The 13,975-nt window shown below is 61.7% G+C and overlaps 2 protein-coding genes across 4 annotated transcripts; one reads left to right on the forward strand and one right to left on the reverse strand.

Moving 5' to 3' along the window:
• The first annotated feature begins 6,048 nt into the window (after positions 1-6,048).
• On the forward strand, positions 6,049-11,489 carry GAS2L1 (growth arrest specific 2 like 1). Of its 3 annotated transcripts, none has more exons than XM_082640957.1 (6): positions 6,049-6,179; positions 7,104-7,788; positions 9,098-9,205; positions 9,291-9,387; positions 9,467-9,638; positions 10,179-11,489. In XM_082640957.1, exons 2-6 carry the CDS (start codon positions 7,123-7,125, stop codon positions 11,191-11,193), a joined length of 2,058 nt encoding a protein of 685 aa, XP_082497083.1. In that variant the 5' UTR covers positions 6,049-6,179; positions 7,104-7,122; the 3' UTR covers positions 11,194-11,489. The 3 variants fall into 3 exon arrangements, with proteins under 3 accessions (XP_082497083.1, XP_082497084.1, XP_082497085.1); XM_082640958.1 differs by having other exon boundaries at positions 7,104-7,776; XM_082640959.1 differs by lacking the exon at positions 6,049-6,179 and having other exon boundaries at positions 7,045-7,776.
• Positions 11,490-12,009: 520 nt separating this feature from the next.
• Positions 12,010-13,975, reverse strand: RASL10A (RAS like family 10 member A; the record flags this gene model as incomplete). The annotated part of the gene is made up of 3 exons (XM_082640663.1): positions 12,010-12,277; positions 12,561-12,685; positions 13,757-13,975. 3 exons carry the CDS (start codon positions 13,973-13,975, stop codon positions 12,010-12,012), a joined length of 612 nt encoding a protein of 203 aa, XP_082496789.1.

Here is a 13,975-nt window from a genome sequence, read left to right on the forward strand (position 1 = left end):
CAGGGGCTCCCAGGCTGTGATAGGGCTCCTCTGACCCCTCACTGCTTGGCTGACCGCCCACCCTTCTCCCAAGTGCCAGCTCTTCCCAGGATCTAATGGGCTGAAAGGGCTGGATCCTGCCCCGCACCTCCCTCCACCCCATTCTCAGCAAGTGGAAGTTTGTCCCCTCGTCCTGAACCTTGGAGTTCCTCATTGACTCCTGCTCTCTCAGACCCCAAAGCAAACCATCAGGCTCTCCAAGACGCAGCACCAAAAACCCATGCCTCCCACAGCCCTCTCGCAGGGCTCCCAGCTTCCCTCCACCCTTCTAGCCCTTACCCCACAGAGGCTGACCGACCTCACCATTCTCGAAACCCTCTGGAGGCTCCTGCCACCCTGGCCATGACTCATGAGATCTGGCCTCCCTCAGTCCCCCGTGACCCGAGCTGCCCTCTCTGCCTTTCCGCAGTCCCGCCACACAGGCCAGTGCTGTTCTCGCAAGGAGCCAAGGACGCTCCCACCTCAGTCTTGGCAGGTGTCAAGAGCCAGAGTTCACACTCCTGAGGCCCGAATGCACCCACGACATCACCGGGCTCTGTCACTGGGCTCCTGCATCATGCCAAGTGCTCATCAGCCCTTGAGGCAGTGTGAGCGCCCCGTGGCTCAGGTGAGGAGTTGGGACTTGCCTTCAGGCCCGAGGGGGCTCCTCAGAGCCTGTGCTTTCCCGCTCCTGACCTGGCGGCCACAGTCATCCTGTTTCTAAAGGGCTGGGTGCCCGGTCCACCCCCTCCCCGGCCTGCAGCCCAAGCTAGGGGATCACGAGCAGCCCTCCCAGCAGCTGCTGCAGGGACAGCCACCGAGTGTGACAGGCGTTGCCTAACTCCTGCCCAGAGCTTGAGGCCCCCCGCAGGAGCAGCCTCGAGTCCCTGGCGCCTAGGCCCAGGGTGGAGGTGCTTATGTCAGGCAGGCCAGGTCCTCTCAGCCAAAAGAAACGTCTGGACTGCACTGACCTCAGATGCCCTCAGGTGGCGTGGGTTCCAAGCCTTGTCTCAAAGGGCTGCGCAGAGCTGGCTGAAGCCTGGGGATGGGGTGGGGAGTGGAAACCAGGTTCCTCACGCCGCTCCCAATTCTCAAGAGCTCCTGGTCAGTCACACTTAGAATAAAAATTTTCCGCACACCCTCGTGGTCCCACAAGGCCACACCCCGCGGATCCAGGCCAAGGTTCAGGGGTGAGTGAGAGACCGATCTCTGCCCCTACACGTGGACAAAGGCTCACAGGGAGTGGCTCACCTCCAAGGGAGGAAATTGGAGCCGAGGACAGTGCAGTGACAGGGCCAAACCCCACGCCCCTAGGCCCAACCACGGGCCCTGGAGCGCCCCATCCTGCCCCGTTCCTGACAAGAGCTGCCGGGCGCAGAGTGAGCGTGAGCACAGAGAGATGGAGGCTGGTGGGAAAGTGGGCCTTCCAGGCTTTCCGGTCCTGCTTCTCCGGGGCACAGGAGGCAGCTCAGGGGAGCTTGGGGTCACTCACCCCGCAGCCGGGGCAGGAGGAGTCGTCATGGTTGGACCCACATCTGGACAAAGCATCCTGAAGCCCCCGGTGGGTCACCAACTCATCCTGGGCCATGCTCACAGGTCAGTCTAGCCCGGAGGGCATCGGATGGAACCAGCCAGGCCCTGAGCTGCCCAGCACCACTGGGGCCTGCCGGCAAGCCCATCATCTAACCTCCGGCTGCAACCAAGGCCAGCAGTCTGCGCCCTAGCGCCCAGCAGCCGAGGCTGGAAATCAGCCATAAGCCCGTTGCCCAAGGGCCAGCCCAAGCCTACACTGGAGCCACAGCATTCTGTACTCGAAGGTGGCCTGTGGGGTCTGTGGGGATGGGCTCAGGACAACCATAGCCCAAACCTCTCGTCCCACCAGCAGTGTCTGCTTCCCTTGGTCCCGCCAGGAAGAGGAGAGGACGCCTTACGATAGAGGGGGTCAAAGCCAAGGCCCTCCATGGCCTGGGCCGTGGGCCTGGCCACACCAGTGGGCACCACACCTGCCATGTGTCCTAGAGTCAGAATATTGGAGTCTCTGGTCTGCAGTGGGCCTCTGTGATGGCAGGCCACAGCTCAGGGGACTGGAGATAGGGAGGAACAATCTCCCCATGGCTCCTCCTCCTCAGAGGAGCAGTGGATATATGCCCTGGCTGCACTTGGCTGAGTAATAACATTTTCACAACTCTGGTGTGACTGCTGCTGTCCCATTTTACAGACAGTGCAACTGACTTAAGGAGCTTAACCGTCTCACCAATGACCAACAGCAGGGCCTAGGTTCAGTCTGACCTCTCCTGTGTCCAGGGCCCTGCAGTGACACGAGGTAGATATGAGCAGGGGTCAAATTCCTGCACAGCTGCTGCTGACCACACACATCCCTTGCCCTCTCTGGGCCTCAGTTTCCCGAAATTGTAAAAGGAGAACACAGAAAAGCATTGAGAATTTACTTACTTAGTTTCCACACCCTGATCTTCCCCCGCCCCATCTGCAGCAATCCTGTCCTCCCCAGGTATCAGCGGCCCCAAACCTGGGACTCTGTCCTCACCTTCACAGCCGATTCACCAGCATATTCTATCCGCTTTCCCCTCAAAATACAGCCAGAATCCAACTCCTCTCAACACTGGCACCACCTGGTTTCCTCCAGGGCCCCTGCCCTGCCCACCACAGTACCACAGGGAACCTGTTATGACCTAAGTCAGGTCACACCCCTCCCCTGCTCTAATTCCCTCCATGGCTCCCAGGTCCCTCAAAAGAGGCATGGCCCCCTCAGCCCCAACTCCATCTGCCTCCACCCAGCCTCACAGGCCCCCTCCCTCTTTCTTGAACACACCAGGCACACACCCACCTTGACCTTTGCCCTGGCTATTCCCTGAGCCTGAAACACTCTCCTTCCAGATATCCACACAGCTACCTCCCTCACCTTTACTGTTCACTGATCAAAAATTACAGGCCCTGGGCTTCCCTGGTGGCGCAGTGGTTGAGAACCTGCCTGCCAGTGCAGGGGATATGGGTTCGAGCCCTGGTCTGGGAAGATTCCACATACCGCGGAGCAACTAGGCCCGTGAGCCACAACTACTGAGCCTGCGTGTCTGGAGCCTGTGCTCCGCAACAAGAGAGGCCACAACAGTGAGAGGCCCGCGCACCGCGATGAAGAGTGGCCCCTGCTCGCCGCGACTAGAGAAAGCCCTCGCACAGAAATGAAGACCCAACACAGCCAAATATAAATAAATTAATTAAAAAAAAAATTACAGGCCCGGGACTTCCCTGGTGGTCCAGTGGCTTAGACTCCGTTCTCCCAATGCAGGGGGCCTGGGTTCAATCCCTGGTCAGGGAACAAGATCCCACATGCCGCAACTAAAGATTCCGCATGCTGCAACAAAGATCCCTCCTGTGGGCTTCCCTGGTGGCGCAGTGGTTGAGAGTCCACCTGCCGATGCAGGGAACATGGGTTCGTGCCCCGGTCAGGGAAGATCCCACATGCCGCGGAGCGGCTGGGCCCGTGAGCCATGGCCACTGAGCCTGCGTGTCCGGAGCCTGTGCTCCGCAACGGGAAAGGCCACAGCAGTGAGAGGCCTGTGTACCGCAAAAAAAAAAAAAAAAAGATCCCTCCTGCCGCAACTAAGACCCAGTGCAGCCAAATAAATATTTTTAAAAAAAACAAACAGGGACTTCCCTGGTAGCACAGTGGTTAAGAATCTGCCTGCCAATGCAGGGGACAGGGGTTCAATCCCTGGTCCCAGAAGATCCCACATGCCGTAGAGCAACTAAGCCCGTGCGCCACAACTACTGAGCCTGTGCTCTAGAGCCTGTGAGCCACAACTACGGAAGCCCGCGCACCTAGAGCCCATACTCTGCAACAAGAGAAGCCACCGCAATGAGAAGCCCACGCACCACAACGAAGAGTAGCCCCCGCGTGCAGCAACTAGAGAAAGCCCTCGCACAGCAACGAAAACCCAACGCGGCCAAAAATAAATACTAAATAAATAAATTAAAAAAAAATTGCAGGCCCATCCCACCTCCACTCCTGCTTCCCGCTCTCTTCTCCCCAGTGCCTTGTCCCTGTTGCAGCCCAGGAGCCACCCCTAGACTGTGAGCCTGGGAGCTGGCTCTGTTTTGTTCCCCTTTTTTTGCTCTTGGTTTGCAGTGCCAAAAGACACAGCACCCAGTAGGCTCCATGTCAATGTCAGCCGTTAGTTACTACTTCTAGGCACAGGCCTTCCTCACTCTGCAGTGGATGGAGGGGGCTGTGGAGAGGGTAGAGTGGGACCTGCATGACCTGGGTATTGGGGTAAGAGCCCACCTTTTTTTTTTTTTAAGATGTTGGGGGTAGGAGTTTATTTATTTATTTTTGCTGTGTTGGGTCTTCGTTTCTGTGCGAGGGCTTTCTCTAGTTGTGGCAAGTGGGGAGCCACTCTTTATTTATTTATTTATTTATTTATTTATTTTTTTGCGGTACGTGGGCCTCTCACTGTTGTGGCCTCTCCCGTTGCGGAGCACAGGCTCCAGATGCGCAGGCTCAGTGACCATGGCTCACGGGCCCAGCCGCTCCGCGGCATGTGGGATCTTCCCAGACCGGGGCACGAACCCGTGTCCCCTGCATCGGCAGGCGGACTCTCAACCACTGCGCCACCAGGGAAGCCCAAAGGGGGGGGCCACTCTTCATCGCGGTGCGTGGGCCTCTCACTATCGCGGCCTCTCTTGTTGAGGAGCACAGGCTCCAGACGTGCAGGCTCAGTAGTTGTGGCTCACGGGCCTAGCTGCTCCGCGGCATGTGGGATCCTCCCAGACCAGGGCTCGAACCCGTGTCCCCTGCATTAGCAGGCAGATTCTCAACCACTGTGCCACCAGGGAAGCCCAGAGCCCACCTTTTGAAAGGTCATGAGGACTCAGTGAGATAATGCATGTGAGCAGCCTGCCACCAGGAGGTCAGGCACATAGTAGGTAACAAATGTCCCGATCCTTGAATGAGGGTATTCCCATAATAGTCATTGTTCAAATCCCGGCGCCACCAGCTACTCTCCTGACTCAGCCCAAGTTTGGGCATGAGTGTCCCTCACAGAGGTGACTCATTGGTTCCTTCAGGTCAAGGGCACACAGCTGGCCTGGCACACAGTAGGAGCTTTATTAAAGCTCTGAGCATCGGCTGTTGGTGGTGGTGCTTCCCTGCAGCAGCCCTGCCTGGCCAGTGAGGCTGCTGCCCAGCCAGGCCTGGTGTCCCCGCCCAGCGGCAGCTGGGGCAGGATTTCCCGCTGGTCCCAGCCAGGTCCCTCCTCTGCCGTTTGAAAAGAAACCTGCGGCTCTTAACTCTCCAGAGCCAGGCTGCCGCCTAGCTTCTGCCGTTTATTCCATGGCCCACCCCGATAGCCAGAGGTGGTCCAGGACTGGCCTGTCCCCACTGCAGGGTATGGGCCACAGCATCAGAAACGTGGGCCTCAGCCACCCACCTAACCCACCCCCAGCCTCAGTGTCCTCATGTGAGAAACGGATTCCCCTAACCTGAGGGTTAACAAAGAGCACTCGATAAGGAGCCATTGGTTGAGTGGGGGTAAAACGGAGCCATCCTCCCCCTCCCCCAGGCCGGCGTTGCTGATAGGAAGCCCGCCACCCAAGGCTGGACGGCCTCATTTATCTGAGCTAAGGAGGTCCACTCCGGCCGGAGGTGACTTGCATCCCCAGGCCCCTATCGCTTCCTGAGTTCGTCTTGGGAACTGCCCGTTTGTGCTCACCCGGGGAGGCCACTATCTGGGGAGGCAGAGCAACTAGAAACACCCAACCCGCCCCCCCCAGGAGACCAAGAAGGGTGGAAAGGACCGTGGGGACTAGCCTGGCTGAGGATGGGACTTCTGGGCTGGAAGGGTCGCCTGGGGGCCGTGGTCCGGCCTCCGCTCAGGGCTGGGCCGAGTCCCTGGCCCGCCCCGCATCTGGAGACTCCAGCCCTTCCCCAGGCCGGGAACAGCGCGTCCCCTTTAAGAGAGCGCGGCCCCGCCCACCCCCTCCGGGCCGGATCCGAATTCCAGAAAGGCGGGGCGGAGACTGCAGGCGCGGAGGACGCGGTGGTGGGACAGGGATCCGCTGTAGCTCGGGCGGCGCCTCCCTGCGGCGGCCCGGCCCGGCTCCGGCCCCGCCGGGGCGATGCTCCCCGAGGCCGCGGGATGAGCCAGGTGAGCGCGGGGACCCCCAGCACCCACTGCCCAGCGCACACTGAAGGGGACCTGGCGGCGGCAGCCGCGGGCCTCTTTTCCCCAGGGCTGTGTGACCTTGGGCAGCCCCGCACCCTCTCTGGGCCGAAGTCCAGAGGACAGCCAGGACTGGCGAAGGCCCTTCTGAGTCCCGGCTCACAGGCACCAGCCTGGGGCGCTAGAGAGGTTCCTTGGAGGAGGCGGGGCCTGGCCCGGGCCACCGGCTGCCGTTTCAGCAACGCGGGCAGGTCGGCCCGGCTCCGCCACCCACTGCTCTGTGACCTTGAGTGAGCTCTGCGCCTCAGTTTCCTCATCTGTAAAATGGAGATAATATCACGCTCTGACCTGGCCAAGGTCATTGCGATTACTTTACTACTGCTGCTGTTCTGTCGTTAGAATGACACAGTCCTTACGGAAGGGGGGCTGAGGGAGGACCTGGGATCTTTCCGGAGGAAGTGGGATCGCCACCAGCCCTGAGCAGTCGACTTAATCCCTCTCTGAGGTCGGGACCGGGGTTCCTACTGTGAGTCCAGGGCCGTGGGCTACATCTCTCTAGGGCTCATCTCTTCACCTACCACAGAGGCAGTAAGGATGGGTGCCTCCCTGCCTGGGCGGGAGGACTCTGTCAAGTCTTTAAATCCCCCCTCCCCCAAAGAACCAAGCAGCAAACACTTATGGACACTAAGTCATTTATAAAAATCATCCCATTAGTTCCTATGAGGAAGGTACTATTATTGTAACCGTTTTGCAGACGGGAAAACTAAGGCGAAGAGTTTCTCACAGCCAGGGCTCAAACCCAGGCATTTGGTCTGAAACGACAGGCGGGTGCAGGTGGTCAGCGGCATAGCCTGTACTGAGCGCCTGCTGGGTCCTCACAGCCATCCTGACCCGTGTCCCTGCCCACAGTGACTCAGCTGGCCTGGGCATGGCAGACCCCGTGGTGGGCATCGCGGGCTCGGCAGCCAAGAGCGTGCGGCCGTTCCGCTCAAGTGAGGCCTACGTGGAGGCCATGAAGGAGGACCTGGCCGAGTGGCTCAACGCCTTGTACGGCCTGGGTCTGCCCAGCGGTGGCGATGGCTTCCTGACGGGGCTGGCCACGGGCACCACCCTGTGCCAGCATGCCAATGCCATCACCGAGGCCGCCCGCGCGATGGCCGCCGCCCGCCCAGCCCGTGGGGTGGCCTTCCAGGCACACAGCGTGGCACCCGGCTCCTTCATGGCCCGAGACAATGTGGCCACCTTCATCGGCTGGTGCCGCGCAGAGCTGGGTGTGCCTGAAGTGCTCATGTTCGAGACCGAGGATTTGGTGCTGCGAAAGAACGAGAAAAGCGTGGTGCTGTGCCTGCTGGAGGTGGCGCGGCGCGGGGCCCGCCTCGGCCTGCTGGCCCCTCGCCTCGTGCAGTTCGAACAGGAGATTGAGCAGGAGTTGCGCGCTGCGCCCCCAGCCCCCAACGCCCCCAGTGCCGGGGAGGACGCTGCCACCGCCTCTGCTGCTGCCGCCGAGATCGCCACCGCCCCGGGGGCTCCCACCCGCGGGCCCCGCATGACACCCAGCGACCTGCGCAACCTTGACGAGCTGGTGAGTCCCCGAGTGCGCATGCCCGGTGGCCTGGCTTACTCTCCCTTTACCCAAGGCCCAGACAGCAGGGTGGTGCCCGCAACCTCCGGGGGCCTATCCTCATATCTGCAGGACAGCCTGCCCCATGGAAAGAGTGCTTATGTTGAGCACCAAGTGGATACCTGGCCCCAAGGAGTAAAGCAGGCCCAGAGAGGGAGAGGTGCTGGGTGAGGTCACAGGGCCCAGCACGGCCTGGGAGAAAACTCGGGCTCCATTGCACGATCTCCCTGCTTCCTTTCGGTGGTGACCAGATAAGTGCTAGGTGTTCCTTCATCCTGGGGGCCGCGTGATTTGAGCCCCTCCTGTATGCCCTCCCTGCACTCAGCTGCTAGACATTTGCATTCACACCATCACTGAGCTCGAGGTTGAATGGGTGCCTGTGTTGTTTGGTCCTGGGCAAGGCGCTTGGCACACAGTAGGTGCTCAGTGAGTGCCTAGGGAAGCTCCCAGGGGCTCTGCAGGTCCCTCCTTCTCCCCAGGGCCCTGCACACATCACTTATCTGGGAACCCAAGCCTGGAGTAGCTGCTGCTACTGGGAGCTGAAGTCCTTTCAGGAGCTGCAGGATTAGTTCTACGCTGAGCATAGGAGGTGCCAGACCATGACCCCAGCTCCCTCCTCCTCTTCCCAGGACCTAGGTGTCCCTAACACCCCCACAGCTGGGCCAAGAGTTTCCTTCTTATCAGGAGGTTAGAACATGATGTGTCCGCCCTGGAGGCGGGTAGCCGGATGGCTGTGGGCAGAGGCTGCCACCCCACCCCATCCTGGGCCAGGCTCACCAGAAGCTCCACCTGCTCATTTTCTCAGCAGCTCCGCTGTGGCAAGGAGGCGGGCGGGCCGCCCACATAGCCAGCCTGGCAGCTCCCGACCTGGGGGAGCATGTGGGCAGATGTATGCTAGCTGGGCGGGTGGCTGGTGTGCACATTGGTGTATGCGTGTGCCCCATATGTCTGTGGCACTCCTGCCTCCATGGGGTGTGGGACCTGCCTCCACCCCAAACCTGGCCTCTCTGTGGGTCTCAACATTCATGTCTGTGAAGTGGGCGAGGGGGAGTGAGGACTCCCCCAGGGCTCAGGGACTTCAAGGATGTGCCTTGTTGGGGTCCCAGGCCCTGGCCCGACCACAGTCCCTCCATCTTTTCCTAGTCAGCTCCCTGACCCCTGGTAGCCAAAGGGGAAGGAGAGCTTCCAGAAGGACTTACTTCCTTCTGACCCTGGAGTTGCTGACATCGGGCCAGGGGAGGAGTGACCTGACTCCTGACCTCCAGCTTCTCTCTGGCCTCAGGTGAGAGAGATCTTGGGGCGCTGCACCTGCCCAGACCAGTTTCCCATGATCAAAGTCTCGGAGGGGAAGTACCGCGTGGGAGACTCCAGTCTGCTCATCTTTGTGCGGGTGAGAGCCAGGGGCTACCCGAGCAGGTGGCAGCCTGAGAGGTGGGGGGGACAGGCCGTGACCTGCCCACGCCGGGCTCCCACAGGTGCTGAGAAGCCACGTGATGGTGCGCGTGGGCGGTGGCTGGGACACGCTGGAGCACTACCTGGACAAGCACGACCCCTGCCGCTGCTCCTCCACGGGTCAGTGCCCACGGGGGGGGGCGGGGGGGCACCTCTGTGGCCCCACCTCTCATGCGCCACCCATCCTCTCTCCTTGCAGCCCACCGCCCACCCCAGACGAGGGCCCGCACTTTCTCCCCACAGCGGGTGTCGCCCACCCACAGCCCCCGAGCTGGTAGCCCGGCCCCCGGGGGTGAGCGCAGGGGCTCCCGCCCGGAGGTGACACCCATCAGCTTACGCAGCTCGAAGGAGGGGCCCGAGACCCCGCTCAGGTGAGAAGCAGGAGGACACACGGGGTGAGGGGTCCAGGGGGTGGGGGTGGGGGCGCCCGCCCTGGCCTGGATGACTGTGCTCCGTGACTCACACCCTGGGAAAAGTTCCCGGGGGGGGGGGGGGGGAGGGGGGCGGTGGCGGGGTGGCGGCAGGCCTGGCTCCCCGTCTCCATGGCAACCCAACCAAACGAACAACACAGCTGGGCGGGCCTTGGGGGCTGGGTGGCGGCCAGTCCAACCCTGCTTCCCGCTGGCCTGCCCAGGAAACTGGAGGCCCGGGGAGGGGGAGCTTAGGGCCTTACTTCTGCTGCCCTGGGGCGGCGGGGGTGGCCCTGGCTGCAGGAAGCTGTGGCAGAGCCTCTCACTTCTCCCTGGAAGTCCCCAGGGCAACAGACACCCTTGGCACCCCCGTCACCACACCACAGGTGCCTCTCCCACCCCCCCAACCACGCGGCTGCTGGTTCCTTACTCTCCCTGCCCTTTCTGCACGCCAGTCTGCTCTGCGTTGCCCCAGCTCTCTCTCTTGCTCCCCTGCCCCAGGGCCCGGGACCAGCTGCCCCCCCATCCCCGCTCCCGCCGCTACTCCGGGGACAGCGATTCCTCAGCCTCCTCAGCCCAGAGCGGCCCCCTTGGTGCCCGCAGTGAAGACTCAGGCACTGGCCCCCGACGGGAACGGCCCAGCCGTCGGGTGACCACAGGCACTCCTGCCTCCCCGAGACGCCCCCCCGCCCCGCGCAGCCAGTCCAGAGACCGGCTGGATCGGGGGCGGCTGCGTGGGGCCCCAGGAGGCAGGGGAGGCCAGCTGTTGGGCCCCAGCCCTGCCCGGCGGGCCCGGAGCCAGAGCCGTGAAGAGCAGGCTGTGCTGCTGGTGCGTCGGGACCGAGATGGGCACCACTCGTGGATGCCACGGGGCAGAAGCAGCCCCCAGACTCCCCGTGCCCACAGCCCCGCAGCCCCCCGGCCTCCCCGGGTCCCCAGCCCCAGTCCAGAGTTGAGCACCACCCCGGCCAGTGTCTTCCGCACCCCCCTGCAGCTTGACCCAAAGCAGGAGCAGCAACTATTCCGGCGCCTGGAAGAGGAGTTCCTGGCCAATGCCCGAGCCCTTGAGACTGCTGCTGGCGGGACCCCGACGGGACCAGCCTCTGACCTGGTTCGGGCCCCAGACCCTCCAGCTCCTGACTCAGCCTACTGTTCCTCCAGCTCCTCCTCTTCGTCCCTCAGCATCCTGGGTGGCAAGTGTGGCCAACCCGCAGACTCTGGCAGGATGGCCAATGGGCTGCCCGGGCCCCGAGGCCCAGCTCTGTCTAGCTCTTCCGATGAAGGCAACCCCTGCCCCGGGGTAGGGGGCCCACCAGATGCACCTGGGAGCCCCATGGCCGGCCCAGAGCCCCTGAGGACCTGGGCACGAGGCCGGATGGACACACAGCCAGACCGAAAACCCTCACGCATCCCCACACCGAGGGGCCCCCGCCGCCCATCTGGACCTACGGAGTCCAGGGCCTGGCATGCCCTGCACTCAGTCAGCCCAAGGGCTGAGCCAGATTCCTGGATGTGATGGACCAGCCCACTGCCCCCAATACCCCATTCCTTCTCCTTTTCCTTTGTGGCCTTAACCCCTCTGCATCAGGGAGCACCCCCTGCCTCTTGGGGACCAGACCTCATGGGACCAGACCCCTTGGGACCACATGGCACAATGGGACCTCTGTTGTACATTCCGGTTGGGGGATGAGCATTGCTATTTAATTACTAATATTATTGAATGCCTTAGAGGGGGCTGGGCCAGCCCAATAAGGACCCTTCCTGAGGTCCTGTGGCCCTGCAGAGCCTGACAGTAAAGTTTTGTTCCAGCTACTTGTGTCTGCTTCTTGGGGACTCAGCCTTGGGGCCATCACACCCATTTGGGGGCCCTCATTACAGGTTGGGATTCTGGAGTTAATTGCCAGGGGGCAATACTTGGCAGCTCTAACCTTTAGGTTTAAGATTATCCTGCCATCCCAGAAGTGCCAGGTGCACTTGAGTTGTTTCCCCCTTTATTTCCTGAGAGGCGGGATTTAACCGTTTGCCCAATGAAACTCCAAGAGCAGTCTGAGAGCTTCCAATCAGATGCATACCAAGTCCCTTCCATCCAATGGGATCGTGACCCAATGAGGTCCCAGAAAGGACTGTCCAATGGGGCCTAGCTGGGTCCAATGAGATTCAAAGAGAAGCCTGTCGCCCAGGAGACTGGGTGGGAGCGTTCCTCAGCCAATCAGGGAGGAGACTGTCCTGTCCAATCCGAGAGAAGTTGAGCAATCTCGTCCAATCCGGGTCCCTAGTTGTTCCAGTCAAATGGAGGACCCCTCCCCGCCATCAGCGGTGTCGTCCAATTCGATCACATGAGGCTGCAGCGCGCCGGATGCAGCGCCCCCTGCAGGCGCAGAGCCGGATGCGCAGGGCGTGCGCGCACCAAAGCGCAGCGCAGCAGTTCGCGGAAGAGACGCAGCACGTGCCAATTGTACTTGGCCGAGCACTCGAGGTATCCACAGCGCCAGCCCCTGCGCACCAGCGCAGCCAGTGCGCGCCGAGGCCCGAACCGCAGTCGCTGCTGGTCCCGCTTGTTGCCCACCACAAGGATGGGCGCCTCGGGTGCGCCCGCCGGCCTGAGGGCCAAATGGGGAAGAGGGTCGCGGTGCCACGGACCCCATGGCCGGAGAACCCCCCCAAGTGGGTATATACATTCCCCCCTTACGGCCAGAGACCCCCCAGCAAATTACCAGAACCACAAAGACACAAAGACCCAGGCCTAAAGACCGCATAGGGCTAGAGGCCAGGCCCGGAAGGCCTGAGACCAGGCCCAAGATGGCGGAAGAACGCCCTCACTCACCTCGGGCAAAGGCCTGGCCAGACCCGCAAACACTCCCCTCCGACCCGCCGCTCACCTACCTGGTCTCCGCGATGCGCTGCCGCAGCGCCTTCACATAGTCAAAGCTGTCTGGGCTGCAGATATCGTAGACGAGCACGAAGGCGTCCGTGTCCTGCAAGCTCCAGTCTTTAGGGTCCGGCCACTCCTGGGGGCGGGAGGCCAGAATTTGTCGGAGCCCCCCTTCCCACTCTTCCATGCCCAGGCCGCCAGCAGGGGCCTTGACGCTAAATCCACAGTTCATGTTCAGGCCTTGGCCAACCTCATCCTCGTCTGTGCGCCCTCTCTCCCAAGCTCCCTGGGCCCAACTGTCCTCACGGCCGCTGGGGTATGAATTTTAAAACCGTGCCTGAAGCCAGTCAGCCCCCAGCCCTCCTTCACTCTGGGTTTCCTCTCCCCCCACTCCTATCTTCTTCCTCCTCCTCCAGTTTCCCACAGTTCAACTCGGGGCAAACCCCGCCCCTCCCCAGACCCCCTCCTTGGTAGTTATGCCTCAGCCTAATTCCAAAGCCCTTGGCCGGTGTTCCCCCAGCCCGCAGAGACCACTAATTAGCGGCAGCTGTACACGTTTAGGCCTTTGGCCTAAGCACATGCTGCTCTTTCCACCTGGAATGCTTCCACCACTTCTTTTCATCAAAATTTCACTCATCCTTCCAGGTTTAGCCCAAATGCCACCCCCTCCAGGAACCCCTGCTTAATCCTGCCTGCTCTTTCCTCTTCACCTCTCGAAGGCATCAGCTCTAAGGATTCAAAGTCTGTCCTGGACTTTGCAAAATTACTAGACGAGTCTTTGCTAAAGGTCACAGGAATGAGGGAGCAGAGAATGATCCCCCTAGAAAGTACACCCCTATGTCTGGCTTCAACCTTTCCCAGTGCGGCTCTGCTCAAGGCCCCAGACCCACAACGCTCACCCTCAGGGAGGCAGGACCATGCTCCCCCACGCACGGATCCCCACCCACCAGCGGAGGCAGGCAAATAGAGAGGCACTTAAGCGAGCTAGAAAAAGCCACCTTGCAAACTCGCCGGGTCTCGGGCCTGATTTGGGGCAACTTCAGGCCAGCAGAAGGGGTCACGACACACAAACGCCAGGACACACATTCATTCTTCGGCCCATGAACACAGTCGGGCACCCCTGGGCCGTCCACGCGGACACGCACGTGTGTACCGAGCACCCACACACATGCTGTCACACGCCCCTGCCCACTCCTCGAGCTGCTACCTCTAGCCCCCCGGGGCTCTGACCGGGGCCAGCACCATCGCCGTCGCGGATGCTCAGGTCGTAGACGGCGCCGTCGAGCAGCACCGCGGGCCGGTAGAGGCGCGGCCCGTCCGTGGGCCGGTGGCGCTCGGGGTAGTCACCGAACAGGAACTGGCGGATGATGGCTGTCTTGCCCACGCCCGGGGCGCCCAGCACCGCCACCCGCAGGCTGCCCCCCAT

Source organism: Mesoplodon mirus, assembly GCF_964341445.2.
Source record: "Mesoplodon mirus genome assembly, chromosome: 13".
In the NCBI taxonomy this organism is placed as follows: Eukaryota; Metazoa; Chordata; class Mammalia; order Artiodactyla; family Ziphiidae; genus Mesoplodon; species Mesoplodon mirus.